The following is a 22,225-nucleotide window of genomic DNA, read 5'->3' on the forward strand; positions in this document are numbered from 1 at the left end:
AAAATAATACATAGTAAATTGTGCCAACATCGTTCTTATATGCATCCAAGCTACAATTTGCGAATCCTACCCTAAGGATTGTGGGGGAGCATAATTTCCAAAATTATATTTTCCCTCTGGTAATCGAATACGCTGACAAGAATAGCTATCTAAAAATTTTGTTTGGATGTGTTTTGGGGAATGATGGGGTGGGGGGGGGGGCTAGTTGCCCTCCAATCACTTTTGCCTATTAAAAGGGCACTAGCCCCTCCAATTTCCAATCGAATGAGCCCTTTTCAAAGTTTTTACGACAACTCCTTCGATACGAAGTGGCTGACTGAAAAAAAAAAAAACCATTGTGCCCAAATCGTTCTTTACTTAGGCAGCGCTAGCGCGCTGCCTATGATTAAACAGTGCATAAAGAGATCAAAAAAAAAAAAAGAAATATCAGAAACACACTATTCCCAAAACTACAAAGAAAAAAGCTCAATTTGTCGCACTAAAATTTAAAGATTCAAGTGGATTCCCTGGCACCGCTCGGGTATCTTTACAATCACTTAGTAGGCTACATGTCTTAGTTATCCTGTTTTCAATTTTTCAGTGCTTCCTGATACCACTTTACACCAAACACCCCTCCCCTATACCGTACTCAACAATCTCACCTTACCTCTTTTTGACTTTTTGCCACAAAGCCAACTGTTAATAAAGACCAAAACAAGGATTACAGCCGGGACCAAACCAGCGATCTACTGCGCACAGTATACCTATTAATCGCGATGCAATGGAACCATGTGAACAGATGCCACTGAAATCATGATTCTAGTACTACTACCGCTATTAACAACTGAAAACGTCATTGAGTCGCCTGAGGCTAACACAGCTGCACATACTTCTTCTCCACCCCAGTCAATTGAAAGCTTTACTCTTCAGTTCTTTCCATATAGTTATAATTCCTTTAAACTCATTGTAATACAAGCCTAATTTGAAGGTCATCTTCTTCTCCATCTTTGCAGATTGTAGTTGCCGACTCTTCCGTCGATTTTATGTTCGAAAGGTAGCAGATCTTTCGGACAGATCTTTCGAAATATTGTATATTTTTCCAACTACGCTCTGAGATTTAATTAGTGTTGGGGTATTGTTTTAATACTAAAATATTAAAAATCCGCTTTTTCAAATGAATGTTAAGGTTGACGTTAAAAATAATAACAGATACAAACTACACTGTATATGAGATGAGCTGTCGTCCGTATAAGTCCCTTTTCCTCTTTTCGCTAAGGTTTGACATTTTTACCTCATCGCTTCAAAAAAGAGAACTCTGACACAAGAGCAGTGTAATACAAAGTTAATTTTGTTTTTATTACAACGCTTCAAGGATAAAAGAGATTATATACTTTGGAAAAGAGTTTCAAAAATCTAAATAATTTTTAATGTTTTCCAAGGCAACTGGTAAAATACTTTAAGGAGAGCGCTTGTCGATGGTAAATAAAAAAGTTTAGTTGAGGCAAAAGGGGGCTGGCTATATGATGGTGTCCTCCTTCATATAAAGTTTGAATTTACTGTTCAATTCTATTGAAATAAAAGACTTGTTTCCATTTCTTGTTGTTTTTTTTTCTTTAATGAAAACATTTTTTTCCACTAGCCCAGGAGGAAGAAGAACAAAAGTGTTAAGTAGAACTCATTTCGAGCATCTGAGGGATTTGATTCATTATCATGTAACGTCATAATTTTTATAGAACATACTACGTCACTCACTGCTGTATTGCGTCACTGTTTCTTTCATTATTGTAAAAAAATAAAAATGCATATAATGTGTTATCAATACAGGTGCCTTAATTTCAAGGGATAATGTATCTTTAAAATATGGCTGCGCTCAAGCCCGTATCCAAAGAGGGAATACAGGGTTTGAACCTCTCGCACCCCGAAAGTTTTGTCCGACTCGTAAAAACGTACAGAAATGAATACAAAAAAATTGATACGTTTTTTTGTAGCCCCCCCCCCCCCCTGAAAAAAAAATATTCCTCCCTCCATTAAAACCCTGGACACACCCTTGGCTGTGCAGGATAATGAGATAAATGCTGTAAACTAACAGCTTTACATTATGCTGCTACATAGGGCAACCTAGATATTTGTCAGTTACTACTTTGAAATGATGCAAAAAAGGAGCGTACATCTTGCAATAGTCTGACAGCCATAAAGCTAGCTTTAACCAAAGTTCATTTCCTTGTAGTTGAATATCATTCAAGAAACTAAACAATTTATCATCCCAATAGAATGAAAGAAGAGAGGGATGAACATCGACGTTTGCTGAAGTGATTAGTGGAAAAGTACACTTTAGGAGTTGCAATAACCATTAAGTAGTTTTCAAGATTATAGAACCTTGCCATTGAAGAGTTCATTCACACCAGTGTACTAGAAAATCAGACTGAAATGTGGAAACGTTTATTCGGCTAATATACCAGAAAAACTGTTTTAATTCTGTTTAATACAGGTTAAAAACTGTTTAAAACAGGTTTGATTCTGGTTTAGAAATCCCTTCAAAGCTAAAAACCAGTATATTTGATGCCCTCTACTTTGTCAGCCCTGCTGTTAAGCATATACTTCCGCACTTGGCAATATAAACACTTTTTTTTACTGTCAAGCTTTTTCTACTGTTCAAGTTATGCGTTGCATGAATCTCTACAACCACAAGCAGCATTGAAGACATATCATAAGTAATACCCCTACTCATCAACGACACATCTTTACACTGGACTTTCAGCCCTGTAGTTTTACCGAATTTTGTTTTGATCGGTATTTAGCTTCCTCCTTTTCATATTGTTTTATGCCCTTTTTATGCCCTTTTAACCGCCCTTTTTAACTGTAAAAAAGAGAAGACATCAGTGCTTCCCATGCCAAACTAGTGATTTTCCTTGTTCTTCTAGCTTGATGACTGTAAATTTCATGCTTAGAGTTTTTGGTCATGTTTCGTAAATTTCAGTTTTTTCGCTGACCATGAATTTCATGTGCAAGGTTTTCGGCCATGGCGATTCCAATGGTGCATTTTTATTTTGATCCAATTTGTTTTCATAATAATTAATTTTGGGTTACTATGGGCCGTGGTTCGTTCCCTACTAGGCTTCAGCTAGCGCTGCAACCACGATTAGAGCTACTCAGAACTCAATTAATATTCGTACATGTCTCCCTATTAATACTACAACCAGGCAATGCCACAGAAAACTGAGTTTTTAGCTTAACAAACAAAATATGCATTAAAGGTATTCACGCCAAGGATTGGTTTGAGTTCGGTCTTAAAGATTTTCAAATTCTAAGCTCTACAGATTCAGGTCCAAAACTTGTCTTTTGGAATAAGGCCAGTTCAGGGGATGGCGTTGTTATCAATTGATTAGTAATTGTTGGAGTTGTTAAGTTAATTGATTGTATATTTTCTTGGTTGTTAGCCTTTGCGGTTTATTTTTTAGCCTATTAGTCTTCATTATATAGGGGACTAGCGTACCCGTCCCTCGTTGATGCAATCTCAAAAGAAAGGAAATTCAAGGAAAATTCCTCCCCCTGACACTTTCTCCGCGGAAAATTCCCTCTCCACGGAAAATCCCCCTATGTAGTAATAACAATCGAATTTTTAGATTTAAAGTATTTACAAAATTCCTCCGCAGATAATTCTACCCCCAGAAAAGATCAACTTCAGTAACCCTCCCCCGCAAAATATTCCAAGTAATTTCCATTTTGTCCAGGGAATTTTAGAATTCAGTTCTCTTACAAACATAAAAATCGCTGCAGTCGCTATTGCACATTTTCTGACGATATCTGTTAGTTTTGTTTTGAAATCTTAAATTTGTCTTAGGAGGAAAAATCCACAATTTTGTAATATTTTTATCATAATACATATCATTTGAAAAAGAAAAAAACAGTGTCATCCCTTTTACCCAAGCCGAACTTTACTAGGTTGCAGCGATCGCTGCAACCATGATTTTTCTCTACCCATTCCTGCTTCTCGATAGCCGTTGTCTTAAATCTATATCACAATAAAATTTAGTACAAGACAAGGCTTTGATATTTTTCTAGGTTTTTCTCTCGTTTAGCTTGCTCTCTTGACATCATTTTGCTACTTTTTTTTAATATTACTGACTTTAACTATCGAGGCAACTTGACTTACATCTTTTTACGCCATTTTTTGAAATCCTCCTAAATTTATTTTCGCAATAGACTTTGACTATTAAGACTGATCGAAATAATGGGTAACCATAGGTATAAATAGCAATTTTTTTTCACCAGGCACTCTTTTAAATAGGCTTTTGAATTGTTGGTTACATGCCGTGGTTCGTTTTTCTCTGTCATTTATTGCGCAAGAATTCATTGCCTTTCAATCTGAACCAAAAGAGAATTTAGTAATCATCCTTATGTGTGTTCGAGTACTGTTTTTTGGGCGTTCTTTTTATCTCTTTTAATCTGTTTTACGCATTTTCTAGGATTCTGCCTCTATTTTTCACGTAGAGCTGTTTTCTTGCAAAAGATACTTCAGTTGCCTGGCTTTGATGTTTTTCTTGAATTTGTTTTTTCTCCGCTTAGTTTGCTCCTCCTAACGCTATTATTTTTATAAGTATTTTTCACTAATTGCAGACTTTAACTACCGAGGAGACATGACTTTTCATCCTTTTATGTGAAATCCATTCTAATATCATTGCTATGGAGGGAGCTAGCTCAAGATCATTCACACAAAAGTTCATTGACATTGTGCAGGAAGTTCATTTAACCACCTTGGAAGGGAAGGGAAACCAGCTAAGGAGCAACATTAAAACTTAAAACGAACAGAAATTATTACGTATATGAGGGGGTTCACCCCCTAGTCAATAACTCGCTATTTTCGCTAAAGTTAGAATTTTGTTCGAATTACAAAGGACGTTAATTAGAATAGATAGCTCTTTTGGAAGCACTAAAAAACTTTAGCATAAAGAGCAAGGTATTGACTAGGGGGCGAATCCCTTCATATACGTCATAATTTCTGTTCGTTTTAAATTTTAATGCTGCTCCTTACTTTCAATTGAAAAAACTTGTTTTTTTTTATTTAATTTCTGATCGTTTTTTAAATAATGCTGGGAAATCCGGCGCCCCCTTCATAGAAATGTCCCTTCCCCCTAGAAAACATTCTCCATGGGAAGATCCTCCCACGTAACTCCCTCTTCCGAGCCCCACCAGAAAAAATCCCTCCTGAAAACATCTGTGTACTTCCCAATAGCCAATACTATATGTAAACAATGGGCAAAGTTCATAGCTTGCAGCCCTTCCCCCGGGAACTGTGGGTGATTAAGTCATCCTCAAATATATATTTATTAGATTTTAGACTATGCTGAAGAAAATGGCGTGGGACGGGGGGGGGGGCTTTGGGAAAAAAGAGCAAGGTATTTTTTGGTCACTTAAAAAGGGCACTAGAACTTTTAATTTCCGTTCGAATGAACCCTCCCACGATATACTAAGACTATTGGATCGATACGATCACCCCTGAAAAAAAAAGCACGCATCCGTGATCTTTCTTCTGGCAAAAAATACAAAATACCACATTTTTGTTGATAGGAGGCTGATGGTTTGATTTTCATTAAGATTCAATCACTTTTAGGGGGTGTTTCCCCGTTTTTTAAAAATAAGGCAATTTTTTCAGGCTCTTAACTTTTGATGGGTTAGACTCAATTTAATGAAACTTATATATTTGAAAACATTTGAAATCAGCATAAAAATCCAATTCTTTTGATGAATCTACTAGTATCAAAATTCTATTTTTTGGAGTTTCGGTTACTATTGAGCTCGATCGCTCCTATCAAACAGTTCGTTACCACGAACTGTTTGATAGGTTTTTTTTTTTTACTATAAGCTAAAACAGAAAAAATAACCCATTTGGGTCATATCAAGACATATTATGAAGTCCAAAATGAAAATACCTCCTTAACCAACAGTGGCTATCGAACTCTCCTCTGGAGAAAGAGGATCGAACTTCAAGTCGCTCTGTAGAAACGATTGTCCGTTTGTATTTGTCATTGGGTCTTCTCTTTTATACCGCTTTTGTAAGGTTTTCTTCCACATGGATATCATTTATCATTCAAATTTGATTGGCTTTAATACAAATTTTACTATAGAATGCTAATAAAACTAAAAACACTTTAGTTAACTACCGTAATAATTAACAAAAAAAATATATATCCATAGACACCATGGACTCCAGCTCATTAATCCATAATAATCCTTCGTTGATTCTCAGTTATACCAACATCGATCGGAGCCCATCACAAGGGAACATCAATATTTTGAATGTTAAAGTCTTTATTCAATAAATTTGATCTTTGTTTGCAAAAAGAATCACAAACTATTGTCATATCGATTTAGAAAGAGCTTAAGTAAGTAAGTAAGTATGCCGGCACTATACCCTTAAGGTCCAAACCAGCGGTGCTGATCTCCATTTCGTGGTCCTTCAGCCAGAAAGTGCAATAGTGGGTTGGGGGCCAGCCATCCTGTGCTTTCGTACACCCTTCCTGCTTACCTTCCCCAGATTTCCCCTGATACCCATTTAGAGCTGGGTTCACTCTGTCTGAGCTTACAGAGTCACACCACTGACCCTCGTCCCAAACCAAATAACTGGCCAGGCCAGGGATCGAACCCGTGCCCCTTGGACAAAGAATTCTCAAACCAGCGCACGTCCACTTAGCCAGGACGGGATTAGAAGAGCTTGCAAAACACCATTTAATATTTTATTCTCAAACTGAATATTACTGAAAGTAATTTAGTTATTTTTTTTAAGAATGGTAGTCGCATTATCGAAGTCCAATACACTGTTGTATGCTAAGATTATTGAGCAAATGAATTATTTTTCTTATGAAAGAAAAGGACTTAAACCCCAAAAACAAAGGAATTTAACCTCTATAGCATAGGCATAGGCCACCTTCTGAGTGAGGTCACCCACCCCCAAGAAAGACTTAAGCCCCCAGCACATAAGAATGTAACATCTATAGCAGCTTCTTATATTTGATTATGGGTCATTTTACGACCAAATTAACTGAAAAAAAAACTTTTTCCACAAAATAATTTTTTCAAAGAAAAGTAAAGAACTCCATTAAACAAAAAATGAACAAAAATTAAAGTAAATAATCTACCAAGCGTGAAACTACCTCAAATCAGCATCGATAAATAAATGAAACCCAAAACGAACAGAAATTACAATAGATAACCGAGTCAAACTCAAAACGAGCAGAAATTAACGTAAGTTGGGCTCAAAACTCCTATGCCTTCCCATAGCCAGAACATAATCTGCACTTTACTGAAAAAAATATAAATGTTTTTACTTTTATAACTTTAATAAATCAAATAATATTAACATTTTGATTACTTAATATCAGTATATGCATATTAAAATGACAATGCACATTCATTTGTATTTTTTTCAGTAAAGTGCAAATTATGTTCTTGCCTTGGGAAGGCATAGGGGTTTTGAGCCCAACTTATGTTAATTTCTGCTCGTATTCAGTTTGACTCGGTTATTTATTGTAATTTCTGTTCGTGCTATTTGTATGCTGGAGAAAAGTTTTCAGGAATTTTTAACAACATGCACCCTTTTAAAAATCTGGACAAAAATAGTAGTGTTTAGTTTAGTTTCATACTTCCTCTAGTTTACCTGAAATGGAAAATCTGATACCATTAGCTAAAGAATCCGTTTACTTTCTTTGATAGCTTGGATACACTTACAATATTTTGAATTGGTTAAACTTTAAGAGCAGAAGTAGCCCCGAAAGTTTGAACATAATACCCTCAGTCGTTCTAGGGATACTGCTGAGATGCCTTATTGGGAATTAGCATTAACACATTGCATTTTAATTTAATCTTTAGGCAACATTTAGTTTTTAAACATAAAGGCAAATGGGAGGGTGGGCGTGGGAGGGGGATTAGTTTCCCTCCAATCATTTTCTACTATTAAAAAGGGCATCAGCCCTTTCTGTTTTCAATGAAATGAGTCCTTTTCGAAGTTCCTATGACAACTCCTTAGATACGAAGTGCCCTGGTCTAAACAACAACAACAAAAAAAACAAACAAATTAAACATTATACCCACAACGATCTTTACTATGAAAATTTCAAGCTTTCTAATCACTTTCGACTATTAAAAAGGGCACTAGGCCTTTCGATTTTCAATCAGATGAGCCCTTTTTGAGTTTTTACGACAACGCTTACTATAAACACCTTATATGTGCTTGGATAAATGGTGGGCATGGAAGGGGTGTTAATTGTCTTCCAATCACTTTCGATTATTAAAAAGGGTACTAGCAATTTCAATTTCCAATCAGTTGAGCCCTTTTTGAAGTTTCTACGACAAGGCTTTCTATGAAAACCTTATTTGCCCACAGGGCATAACTTATAATCTTCGCCCTGAGGGCTGTTGGGGGGTTGTCATCCTTAAATACCTAGTTTCCAGAACTTTCTGAGAGGGGGATTAGTTCCCCTCCAATCACTTCCAACTATTTAAAAGGGCACTAGCCCTTTTTTTCCAATCAAACGAGCCTTTTTGAAGTTTCTGCGACAACGCTTTCTACAAAAACCTTATATGCCCCCAGGGCATATCTTACAACCCTTGCCCTGAAGGCTTTGGGGGAGTGTCCTCCTTAGAAACATAATTTCTATCTGGCAATCAAATACGCTGAACAAAATGGCTATCTGAAAATTTTGATTGGATGTGTTTGGGGAAATGGTTGGAAGGGAAGGGGCGTCAGGTGCCCTTCAATTAATTTTGGCTATTAAAAAGTACACAAACCATTACAATTTCCAATCGATTGAGCTTTTTTCAAAGATGCTACGACAATTCATTCGACCGGAAGTGGCCTGGTATGAAAAAAAAAATTATACATTGTGCCAACATCGTTCTTTACTTAGGCACTGCGATTGCGCTGCCTATGAAAAAGGGCTATTTCAATTTCCAATCAAATGAACCGTTTTTGAAATTTCTACAACAACTTTCTATATAAACCTTATATGCCCCCAGGGCATAACCTACAACCCTTGCACTGAGGGATCTGAGAGGGTTATCATCCTAAAACACCTAATTTACAGAACTTTCAACTACGTTGAACAAAATGGATATCTCAAAATTTTGATTGGATGTGTTTGGGAAAATGGTGGGCGTTAGTTGCTATCCAATCACTTTCAACTATTAAAAAAGGCACTAACCCTTTCAATTTCCAACTGAATGAGCCCTTTTGAAGTTTCTACGACAACACTTTCAATAAAAACCTTATATGCCCCCAGGGCATAACTTACGACCCTTGTCCTGAGGCCTGTGGGGGGAGGGGTTGTCATCCTTAAAGACCTGATTTCTAAAACTTTCAACTACGTCGAATAAAATGGCTATCTAAAAATTTTGATTGGATGTGTTTGGGGAAAAGACGGGCGTGAGAGGGGGGCAAGTTACCCTCAAATCACTTTCGACTATTAAAATGGGCACTAGCCCTTTGAATTTCAAATCGAATGAGCCCCTTTTCAAGTTTCTACGACAGAGATTTCAATAAAACCTTATATACCCCCCGGGCATAACTTATAACCCTTGCCGTGAAGACTGTTGGGGGAGTGTCCTGCTCAAAAGTATAAGTTCCTGAACTTTGAACTGCGTGGAACAAAATAGCTATCTCAAAATTTTTATTGCATGTGTTTGGGGAAATGGTGTGCGTGGAAGGGGTTTTAGTTGCCTTTCAATCACTTTCAACTATTAAAAAGGGCACTAACCATTTCAATTTCCAATCGAATAACCCCTTTTTGAAGGTTCTACGACAACGCGTTCTACAAAAACCGATATGCCCAAAGGGCATAACTTACAACCCTTGCCCTGAGGGCTGTGGGGGTTGTCATCCTCAAAGACCTAATTTCCAGAACTTAAAACTACGTTGAATAAAATGGATATCTAAAAATTTTGATTGGATGTGTTTGGGGAAAAGGTGAGCGTGAGAGGGGGGATAGTTGCTCTCGAATCACTTTCGACTATTAGCCCTTTGAATTTCCAATCGAATGAGCCTTTTTCGAAGTTTCTACGACAATACTTTCTATAAAAAACCTTATATGCCCCCAGGGCATAACTAAATGGAGGGCGTGGAAGGGGTGTTAGTCACTTTCCAATCACTTTCGACAATTAAAAAGGGCACAAGCCACTCCAACTTCCAATTGAATGAGCCCTTTGCGAAGTTTCTACGACAACTTCTTCAATACAAAGTGCCCTGGTCTAAAGAAAAAAAAATAATAAATCAAAAATTGTGCCAATATTGTTCTTTTATGCCCCCAGGACATAACTAAAAAACCTTGCTTTGATGGCTGTGTGTGAGTGTCTTCCTCAAAAATATATTTTCTATCTGGAAATCAACTACGCTTAACAAAAAGGTTATCTCAAAATTTTGATTGAATGTGTTTGGGAAAATGATGGGCGTGGTGCTGGGGGGGGGGGGGGGTTAGTTGCCCTCCAATCACTTTTGACTATGAAAAAGGGCACAAGCCACTCGAATTTCTAGTCGAATGAGCCCTTTTCCAAGTTTCTACGACAACTCCTTCGATAAGAAGTACCCTGGTATGGAAACCAAAAAAATAAATAATACATTGTGCCGAGCCTATGATTAAATAAAAAAAAACAAGTTTTTTAAACTGGAAGTAAGGAGCGGCATTAAAACTTAAAACGAACAGAAATTATTCCGTATATGAAAGGGGCTGTCCCCTCCTCAACGCCCTCGCTCTTTACGCTAAAGTTTGACTCTGTCTCACAACTTTATTTTTTAAAACAATAAAAAACTTTAGCGTAAAGAGCGAGGCGTTGAGGAGGGGACATCCCCTTTCATATACGGAATAATTTCTGTTCGTTTTGAGTTTTAATGTCGCTCCTTACTTACTAGTTTAAAAAACTTCTTTTTTTTATTTAATTTCTGATTGTTTTTTAGTTAATGCAGCTTTTATTTTGGCTCGCCGTCATTGAATAAGTACAAAAAAATCGCATAAAAATTTACTTTTCTTTTGCTAAATAGCTGTCTCTAAATTTTGTACTGACGTAATTTACAAATCAAATTATGTAACGAACTTCTATATTCGTATATTTTTCTTCTGGCGAAAAATACACAGTTGCAGATTTTTGCAGATATGAGCGTGAAACCTATGTAATAGGGTTTTTTGATACCCTGAATCTGACGGTTTGATTTTCATTAAAATTCTTTCACTTGTAGGGAATGTTTCCCCCTCTTTAAAAAAGCTGGTAAATTTTCTCAGGCTCGTAGCCTTTGATGAGTAATACTAAACTTAATAAAATTTATATATTTAGAATCAGCATTATAAGCCCATTCTTTTGATACATTTATTGACATCAAAATTCCGTTTTTAAAAGTTTCGATTACTATTGAGCCGTATCGCTTGTTTTTTTTGTATTATTTTTTTTTTATGACGTATATGTTATTACGTATATGAGGGGGATCTCCCCTTAGTCAATTCCACGCTCTTTACGTTAAAAGTTAAAAAAAAATTTAATTTACAAACCCCTGAATCACAAAGGTCGTTTAATTAGAATAGATAGCTCTTTTGTAAGTACAAAAAAAAACTGTAGCGTAAAGAGCGAGGTATTGACCTCGGGGGAGAACCCCCTCATATACGTAATATTTTCTGTTCGTTTTAAGTTCTAATGTTGCTTCTTACTTTCAGTTGGAAATTGTTTTTTTTTATGTTTGATTTCTGATCGTTTTTTAAATAATGCTTGGAAATCCGGCACCCCCTTCATAGAAATGTCTCTTACCCAAAAGAAACATCCTCCAGGGAAAGATTCTCCCGAGTAACCCCCTCCTCCAGGCCCCCCCCCAGAAAAAAATCCTTCCTGAAAATGTCTGTATACTTCCCAATAATCAATACAATATGTAAGCAATGGGCAAAGTTCATAACTTTCAGCCCTTCCCCTGGGAACTGTGGGGGATTGTCATCTTAAAAGACATATTGGGTGACTTTGAGAAAAAAATGAGCGTGGGAGGGGCCCAGTTGCCCTCCATTTTTTTGGTCACTTAAAAAGGGCACTAGAACTTTTAATTTCCGTTCCAATGAGCCCTCCTACGATATTCTAGAACCACTGGGTCGATACGATCACCCCTGCGAAAAAAAAAAAAAAAAAAAACCAAATAAACACGCATCCGTGATCTTTCTTCTGGCAAAAAATGGAAAATTCCACATTTTTGTAGATGGGAGCTTGAATCTTCTACAGGAGGGTTCTCTGATACGCTGAATATGATGGTGTGATTTTCATTAAGGTTCTATAACTTTTAGGGGGTCTTTCCCCCTTTTTTCGAAAATCAGCTAAATTTTCTCAGGCGCGTAACTTTTGATAGGTAAGATTAAACTTGATGAAACTTATATTTTTGAAATCAGATTAAAAATCCGATTCTTTTGATGTATCTATTGGTATCAAAATTCCGTTTTTTAGAGTTTCGGTTACCATTGAGCCGGGTCGCTCCTTACTTACAGTTCGTTACCACGAACTGTTTGATTAGAGCTATCACTCTTATCCAAGCCGTACTTTACATTAATGGTGAAAGAAATGAATTTTTCCAAAGCCTTGATCTATCTAGATCGTTTTTATTTTCAGGCCAGAAAATGGTCGTTTGCCTTTCAGAAGAAATAAATATGACGCAGTTTTCGAGAAAATTATTGCTCGCATGAGGATAGAAGGTTTATAATCTTTTTATTTGGATTTGGAATGGAACTATTTATTGGGAATAATCAGATGTCTTTTTTTGCACTGGCACACTAAATTCTTTGAACAAGATTAAGAATTACCAGTGGAAGAAAGAAGTTCATATAACGGAATTGCCTAATTGAAAACTATAGAAGAAAAAAATAATTATGAACCCACCGTCCAGGACCCACGAGCGAGCATAAGTCCTTCACCCAGCTCTGAAATTTGTTAATTCGACCAAAGTTGTCAAATTCACAATTTTGCTTGTAAATTCATGATTCTGATTGTCAGATGTTAGCCCGAAAGACAATATGGATCGCCAAGAAATATGACAGATATAATTAGCTTTAACCGAAGACTTTGTTGTGCATAATTTTCGTTTGTAATTCGTTGCTATTTTCTCTGTCACTTTTGTTCTAACAGCAAATTCAGCTATCATTTTTGTTTGAGCATCATACTGTTAAGTGTCATACAAAACATTTTGTTTGAGCATCATATTAAAACTGTTAATGAAGGAATATCAATAGCTAGGGATATTGTTAATTGTAAGGACGTGATAAAGAATGTAATTATATAGGCAAGTTTGAAGCAGACGCTGGTAAAACCACATCCAGCCCCAAAGGACGTAAAGATGGGGCGAACGGTAACTGAAACACTAAGGAAACCAAGTTGTAGTCTTACAAAGGGGCTACGTCTAATTTAAAATATATTTCCTTAAACAAGGTACAAACAACATGACATAATTTGACTCACAAACACTTCGTTTGATGAACAAGAAGAAATGTTTGTCAAACAGCCCGGACCATCAAATGTGACAAGATATATCGAAACAGCTAAGGGAAAGGGCATGGAAATTTTTTTAAGGTAATGCTGAACGAAAATGAAGCACAAACAAATATGTGATTAGAAAACAAGCGAAAGTAAGAATCGCAACAGCTAAAGCAAAAGGAATGGAAGAAACAACAGTGAGAATCACATTGAATTGCAAACGAAAATTTTGCACAGCGAACTGTGGTTAGAAGGCGGAACAGACAATTTTATCCCGGTGAAAATTTACCCCGGACAATTACCCTTAACAACTTCACGCGCAAAATTGAGACGGGAAAGAGAAAGCAAGACATATAAGGAATGGTGTATAGGAATTCTGGCGAATTCTCCCAATGTAAAATTTCCCCTGACAATTTCATCCCCATACAAAATTCTGTTATTGGAAAAACCTCCAGCAGAAAATTCGTCCCCCCCCTAAAATGTATGCATACTTCCCAATAACAAATACACTGCGCAAACAATGGGCAAATTTTATAATTTAGACCTTTCCCCTGGGGCTGTGGGGGTCATGTTATCTCAAAAGGCATAGTCTATGGACATTTCGACTATGCTAAGCAAAATGCTTTTCTAAAAATTTTGATCTGACAATTTTGGGAAACAAAGAGTGGGGGAGGGGGCCTAGCTGCCCTCCAATCTTTTTGGCTACTTAAAAAGAGCACTACAAATTTTAATTTCCGTTCGAATAAGCCCTTTCTCAATATTTTAGGACCACTGGGTGACTAGATCACACCTGAAAAAAAAGAAGAAAAAAACACGCATCTTCCTTCCGGCAAAAAACAAAGAAAGAAAATTCCACATTTTTTCAGATTAGAGGCCAAAGCTCTGAAATAAGGTTCTCTGATAGGTTGAATCTGGTGTTATTTTCCTTAAAATTCTTCGACTTTTACAGGGTGTTTCCCTCCTTCTTGGAAAATCAGGCAAATAATGTCTATTGGTATCAAACTATCTTTTGGAGTTTCGGTTACTTTTGAGGCGCGTCACTCCTTACTTACAGTTCGTTACCACGAACTGTTTGATGACGTCATGAAAATTATATAAGATTATGAAAGAATCCAAACAGCTAGAACTAAAGCCATGGAAACAATATATGAGGAAATGATGAACGAAAATGAACATCGAAATGATGGACGAAAGTCTATGGTTAGAAGACAAGCGACAGCGATAATCACATCGAACAGTAAACGAAATCTGAGGTTACAAGAGAAGCAACAGTGAGAATTAAAACGAATGACAGGAAAATAAAAATCCTATAAAATGTATGACTCTGTGAATCATTAACAGGAACAAGGAATTGTATTCATGCCAGAATTTCTTAATTCAACTGAACTTACTGATTTGACACCCAATGACTTAAAACCGAAGAATAAAACGATGATTATGCTAATGCGTAATTGGAGAACCAGATGTATATAGGCTTGCCATGTGCCGAGTGCGGGGCCTGGGCAAAGACTGTACTCCCGGTACTATCTATATAGAACTATATATCATACTAATATATAGTACTAGTAAAATAATGTATATATTTTTGATTTTCTAATTACACAACAGCATAACCATCACATTATTCTTTAGTTTTAAGTCTTGAGCTGTCAAATTAGCGATTTCAACTGAATAAAAAATTCTGGTGTGAATTCAATTCCTCTTCTGGTTAATGAAAGAAACATCCATTTTATAGGATTTGTTTTCTCTTAAGACTCGCTGTAATTTTTCCATGTTGCTTCTCCTTTAACAATTTTGTTACAAAAGTCACGTCACTAAAGAAAAAACAATGACGCCACGTCCACTTCGAATGTGGCCACCAACTGGCCATACTTTATACTGACTTATATCAGGTCATACCAGTCGGAATTCATATAGCAACCGCGTTTGGTCAATTTTGCTTAACAAAATTGTCTTGTTTGACAGAACTTTGCTTTATTACCTTAAATGCAGGAGAGGGGGGAGCCGTTTGAGCATCCCATCCCGACAGCTGTCCATCAGAAAAATCAAGAAGAAGAGACACCAATTTGGTTTCAATTTCTGTGACATGATGACAAAAGTCGACATTTACTTGGTCTAAATGACGAAGTTGATTCAAATTCGATGGTCCCAAAAGACTTTCAAAGTGAGACTTTATCCTAGAAAAAAAGAAGTAAGAGAAAGTGTTTTTATACTGGTGACAAAGAAACCTAGGAAAAAAAGTGAAAAAAGTAAAATGTTTCCATCCAAAAGTCATAAAATGGAAAAAAATCCACATTTTTGCTGAGATCACTTATACTAGAGGTATGGCCTTTCAATAGGTAAAATATTGTTTTATTAGAGATCAGAATGACTACAGAATTGTCAAATAGCATCTGTTATATGATAAGAAAGCATATTTAATAGTTAGTTAAATTCCCTTGAAGCAAAGAAAGCAAAGTTAATTCCCTTGGAAAACGTTCAATATATACTTGTGAAACATATGTGGCTACTCTCATCACCTTCGCTCAAGTTTTGCGTCTTCAAACAGTCTATAGTAGATGATATTACTTACATAGGCGGTAGGTACTGTCTTTCATTACCAAAATACCTCCTTAGAGGCTATCTAAGGGCAGGCAACGTATATATAAAATTTTAAGGCGGGAGAGGGGGGAGGGGTGTAATAAAAGATTTTTGAGGATATTTCTGGCATTGGTCATTCTTGCGTATATAGCAAATCAACTAAACCAGCTTTTCTTCAAGCTCAATCATTAATCGAACTCGACTACGGAAATAGTTGGTTCCGAACAGTTAAGGGTTTGAATTTTACGAATTATTTCCTTATATGTTAATTTTTAAGAAACATATATATATATATATATATATATATATATATATATATATATATATATATATATATATATATATATATATATATATATATATATATATATATATATATATATATATATATATATATATATATATATATATATATATATATATATCAACTATTTTTTCCTTTAGCTATCTAGTCTGAAGTGGTATACTATCCTAAATTGAAAGGAAGAAACGAAAAAGAAAAAAAGAAATAGTGACAAAACGAGTGCGATCGTAATTGATTTTATTTTGTCTTTAAAGGCAAAAACACTTCCATAAATTAGAGATCTCATTTAAAAATCTGTAATATTTTGAAAGAGATGTATATTTAAATAACATCTCTTTCAAAAATGGTGTATGCTTTGACAGAGGAAAACACATAAAACGAAAACCAATAAAACGAATATTTGAGCAGTTATGACCACAATCCATTTCCTTGAGTCTATTTATGGTCTATTCTATTTGAAAGGTCGGGAAACTCTAAATCATTTTATGATCGAATGTCAAAATTTGTGCACAAATGTATATCAGGAAGATCAAATCTTTGAGCGGCTTGGTGCTGCGGTGAGTTGTTAGTAGTAGTAGTAGTAGTAGTAGTAAATCTTTGAAAATCGCAAATATAGACGATTCTACTAAAACGTAAGATTTTGTAGGGAAACTCTTAAAGGTTTCGTTTTTTGGAAGGCAGGGTGTGGGCTTGGCGTTCATGAAGATTTTCACACACTTGCAGAAATGCCTGGTAGGATCGTTTCGTATTATTTAAGAACAAAAAAGCAAAACAAATGTTCTCACATTTTTCGATTATCGTAACTTCGATTACGATTGAGAACAATCAAATAACTAGTCTTAATCGTTTTGCTTTAAGCTCAAATTTTGGTTAAATGATGCCCCTCGTACCAGGCCAAAATATCCCACACCACTGCATCCATGCCTAGGAAGGGTGGCCGGCGTTTACCCCCTCGGCGTCTACAATCCTAAAAAGGGCTTATTCCAGATTTGCCTCTTAATCACTCGGACCATCTGTCTTGGCTTTTTCTACAATTAGCCATGGCTGGTGCCCCCTTGATACCCCTGCGGAAATCCTCCCACAGAAATAGCCCCCCCCCCCTCCCGTGGAAAATAACCCCCGGAAAATACATCCCATGGAAAATACTTACCCGCGGAAAATACCCCTACCGCCCGGGAATTTTATTAGAGTTTGGTTTTTTGCTTTTTTTTCCGTAGGGGGAAGGAATTTTGGTACTTGTGTATTATACGCCACTCACTCAAGTTTACGTTGTATAACAGTCGAGAACAAACTGGTTCCTTCGTTAGTTTCTTTCAGCTTAGCACAAGACAAGACAAAGTCATGTGACATAATAGATGGGAAATATATAATTTGGGCTATATATTTGCACATAAGGGGGAGGGGGGTAAAGTATTTGGGCAGTTTGAAGCCAGAAAACAATCCTTGCTTCATGATATGCAGAATAATTGTACCTAACACACTTTGCATTCAGACCCACAAAAATTTACCCCCCCCCCCCTAATGTGCAAATATATTACTCAAATTTGTTTCTAAAGTAACGAAGAAACTAACGAATAAACTGGTTTGTTCTCGAGTTTTACACATCGTAAAATTGAGTGAGTGGTGTATAATACATAAGTACCGAAATTTTTCAAGGAGAGAGAGCCGGATTTCCCGGTATTATTAAAAAAAAAAATCAGAAATTAAATCTAAAAAAAAAACAAGTTTTTCCAACTCTAAATAAGCAGCAACATCAAAACTTAAAACGAACAGAAATTATTACGTATATGAAAAGAGTTCCCCCGTCCACAAGACATTGCTCTTTACGCTAAAGTTTTGACTTTTTATCCTAATTCTTTAAGAACGATTCCTGGAACACAATGGCCATTTAATTAGAACAATAATCTTTGTATTAAAGTTCTTTAAAAAAAAAACTTTAGTGTAAAGAGCAAGGTCTTGAGGAGGAGGCAGCCTCTTTCACAAACGTAATAATTTCTGTTCATTTTAAAGTTTGAGGTTGCTCCTTACTTTCAGTTGAACAGCTTGTTGTTTTTTTATTTAATTACTTACAGATAGTATTTGTTAATGGAAAACATACGGAACAAGTTTTTTAAAGAAAAGTAAAGAGCCTCATTAAATCATAAATGAGTAGAAATAAAGTCAAATAATCCTCAAAGTAAAAACTATTACAGTCTAATAGAAAAAAAAGATATAAAATATTTTTTGTCTATGAAAAAGACTATGTCAATAAAAAATTAAAAAAAAATTAATTTAAAAACTTTTTCTACAAAACAAGTTTGTCAAAGAATAGTAAAGAGCCCTGTTAAGCCAAAAATGAGTAGAAACAAATTCAAATAATTTTCCAAGCATAAAATTACCTCAAATCACCATCAATAAAAGAATTAAACCCAAAACAAACAAAAATTACAATAAACACCTGAGTCAAACTGAAGACAAGCAATAGTTAACATGAGTAGGGCTGACAACCCCCAAGCATTCTGAAGACCAGAACGTAATTTGCACTTTACTGAAAACAAATACATTTTAAATGTTTTTACTTTTTTAACTGAAACAAATAAAGAAGTATTAAGACTATCCTAGGGAACGTAATAGCGCTGCCTAAGTAAAGAACGATGTTGGTACAATGTATTTTTTTTTCCTTTAGACCAGGGCACTTTGTATCGAAAGAGTTTTGGTAGAAACTTCGAAAAGGGATCATTCGATTGGAAATTGGAATGGCTTGTGCCTTTTTAATAGTCGCAAGCGATTGGAGGAAAACTAATACCCCTCTCATACCCACTATTTCTCCAAACACATCCAATCAAAATGTTTAGATAGCCATTTTGTTTGACATAGTTGTAAGTTCTGGAAATTAGGTCTTTGAGGATGACAACTCCCTCCACAGCACACATGAGAAGGGTTGTAAGTTATGCCCTGGGGGCATATAAGGTTTTTTATAAAAAGCTATGTCGTAAAAACTTCAAAAAGGGCTCATTCGATTGGAAATTGAAAGGACTAGTGCCCTTTTAGTAGTCAAAAGAGATTGGAGTGCAACTAACCCCCCTCTCACGCCTACCATTTCCCCAAATACATCCAATTCAAATTTTGAGATAGCCATTTTGTTGAACGTAGTTGAAAGTTCTGGAAACTAAGTCTTTGAGGATGACAACCCTCCCCTCAGGGCAAGGGTTGTAAGTTATGCCCCAGGAGCATATAAGGTTTTTATAGATAGCATTGTCGTAGAAACTTCAAAAAGTGCTCATTCAATTAGAAATTGAAAGGGCTAGTGCCCTTGTTAATATTCGAAATTCATTGGGGGGCAGCTAACCCCCCTCTAACGCCCACCATTTCCCCAAACACATCCACTCAAAATTTTGAGCTAGCCATTTTTTTCAACGTAGTTGAAAGTTCTGGAAATTAGGTCTTTTAGGATGACAACCCCCTCCCCAGCCCTCATGAGAAGGGTTGTAAGTTATGCCCTGGGGCATATAAGGTTTTTTTTATAGAAAGCAATGTTGTAGAAACTTCAAAAAGGGCTCGTTCAATTGGAAATTGTAAGGGCTGGTGCCCTTTTTAATAGTCGATAGTGATTGGAGGGAAACTTACCGCCCTCTCACGTCCACCTTTTCCCCAAACACATCTAATCAAATTTTTGAGATATCCATTGTTTTCAACGTATTTGAAAGTTCTGGAAATTAGGTCTTTAAGGATGACAGCCCCCCAGAGCCCTCAAGGTAAGGGTTGTAAGTTATGTAAGCTAAATTATGCCCTGGGGGCATATAAGATTTTTTATAGAAACTGTTGTCATAGAAACTTAAAAAAGGGCTCATTCAATTGGGAATTGAGATGGCTAGTGCCTTTATTAACAGTCAAAACTTTTTTTTATTAAACTAACAATGCACATTTTTTCAGTAAACTCATTTGAATTTTTTTTAGTAAAGTACAAATTATATTCTGGTTTTAGAAAGCATAGGGGTTTTGAACCCTACTCGGATTAATTCCTGCTCGTTTTGAGTTTGACTCTGTTATTTATTTTAATTTCTGTTCGTTTCGGGTTTCATTTATTTATTGATACTGATTTGTGGTAATTGTATGCTTGGTAGATTGATTGATTCTATTTTTGTTCATTTTTGGTTTATGGAGTTCTTTATTTTGTGGAAAAGTTCTTTTAATGAATAAGGAATAAATATCAGAATGTGTACCCTATATCAAACTTAGAGCACGCGATTATTAATTTTTTTTTTTTTTGTAAAGGGCAAATCATGTTCTGGTCTTGAAAAAACATGGGTGTTGTCAGCCGTGTAAAATACCCCTTTTACACGGAAGGAGATTTCCATTTGTTTTGAAAAATTATTAGAAATTAATGTCTTTTTTAAAGGAAAGTATGTTAAGGAGAATTTTTCAGACGGATTCGTCCGCAAAAAATTTTACAGGGTAATTTTCAGCGATATTAGAATTTTTCGGAGGGAGTTTTTTGGCGAGGTGGGTATTTTCCCTTCTGCTATAGCAGAGCTATCAAAAAATAGCTAAGTAAGGAAGGGTTCTATGCGTTAACCCCCGGGAAAATACCGCCCCCCCGGAAAATAACCCCCACAGAAAATATCCCTCGTGTTAAATACCCCCCAGAAAACACCCTCCCCCAAGGGAAAATAAGGTTTCCAAATTTGAAAATTTTATTTGAGTTTTTTTTTAATTTCGTTGAAAAGTGCAAAGGAACGGGAAAAAAAGGAATTATACACCAAAATTATCTTAAAAACTTAGAAAAAAACAACCGCATATCCATTTTTGTTGAAAAGACTTCTATATACATTTCTGCAATTTTTGGCAGAAGCGGGCGCCAAATTGAAAAAAAAAATTGAAGAAGAAAAACCGTAGGCGAACAATAAGCAAAAACTAAGCTAAATTATATGACACCAAAAAGTTTAAGACGGTTTGGCTATCCTCTGAAGGGATAGCTGGCTTCGGGAATCAAGAATATTCTAAACTGTTTGAGTTTTTACGGACGAAAGCGTTGTCAAATTCTATGAGTTTGTTTTTCTTATCTTCCAAGTGTAAAACTACCACAAATCACCATTAATAAATAAATGAAACCCAAACTAACAGAAATTACAATTGATAACCTATTCAAACTCAAAACAAGCAAAAACTAAAAGGAGTAGGGCTGACAACACCCATGTCAGTAGAGGAGGGGGTGTTACTCCGGACAGGACTCCTTATATGGGCATAGAATACGGACAGGACTCCATATATGGGAATAGAGTCATTAGGGAGAACACGTGGTTAATGGGGTCAATGACCTCTTTTTCCAAGATCGATTTATTTGTTGTTTCTATGTGTAATAACTCCGGGGCGAAGGTTGCACATGCGCATTGAATTCTAACGGGAACAGTGTTATTGATCTAGGACTCGAAGGGGAAGTGAATTTCCGAGAAATTGATTGCGTAATCGAAGGGGAAGTGAATTTCCGAGAAATTGATTGCTTAATCGAAGGGGAAGTGGATTTCCGAGAAATTGATTGCATAATCGAAGGGGAAGTGAATTTCCGAGAACTTGATTGCGTAATCAAAGTGTGTCAACAACAACAACATCGACCTTGACATTCGCTGAGAGCATGCACTTACAACAACATCGACCTTGGAACATCTGTGCAGTCGACCTCAATTCACCTATCGTGAATCAATAATTCCCCTTAGAAACAACAAATTAATTTCCCCTTCTTGACAGATCAATCAATCAATGACATCATCTGTCAGACTTTAAAAATTTCCGCCTAGAAACATTTCTCCAGGAATAGATCCATATCATTAATGTCTTTGCCTCGGGAACAACTCTTTTGGTCGAACTCCAAAGGATATTAATAATCAAAGGCCATGGAAACAATTAGGC

The 22,225-nt window shown here is 36.1% G+C and overlaps 1 protein-coding gene across 4 annotated transcripts in view; it reads right to left on the reverse strand.

Annotated features, from left to right (window-relative positions):
• scat (VPS54 subunit of GARP complex scat) overlaps nucleotides 1-22,225 on the reverse strand; it is a 124,808-nt gene that overhangs the window by 6,337 nt on the left and 96,246 nt on the right. For all 4 annotated transcript variants that reach the window (XM_089091392.1, XM_089091390.1, XM_089091391.1 and 1 more), the window contains exon 14: nucleotides 15,437-15,632. In XM_089091392.1, the coding sequence (XP_088947518.1) occupies nucleotides 15,437-15,632 (196 nt within the window). The remainder of the gene's footprint in view (nucleotides 1-15,436; nucleotides 15,633-22,225) is intronic.

The sequence above is a fragment of the Artemia sp. Qi Xiang Cuo genome, chromosome 7 (assembly GCF_049724085.1).
Source record: "Artemia sp. Qi Xiang Cuo chromosome 7, ASM4972408v1, whole genome shotgun sequence".
NCBI classification, from domain to species: Eukaryota; Metazoa; Arthropoda; class Branchiopoda; order Anostraca; family Artemiidae; genus Artemia; species Artemia sp. Qi Xiang Cuo.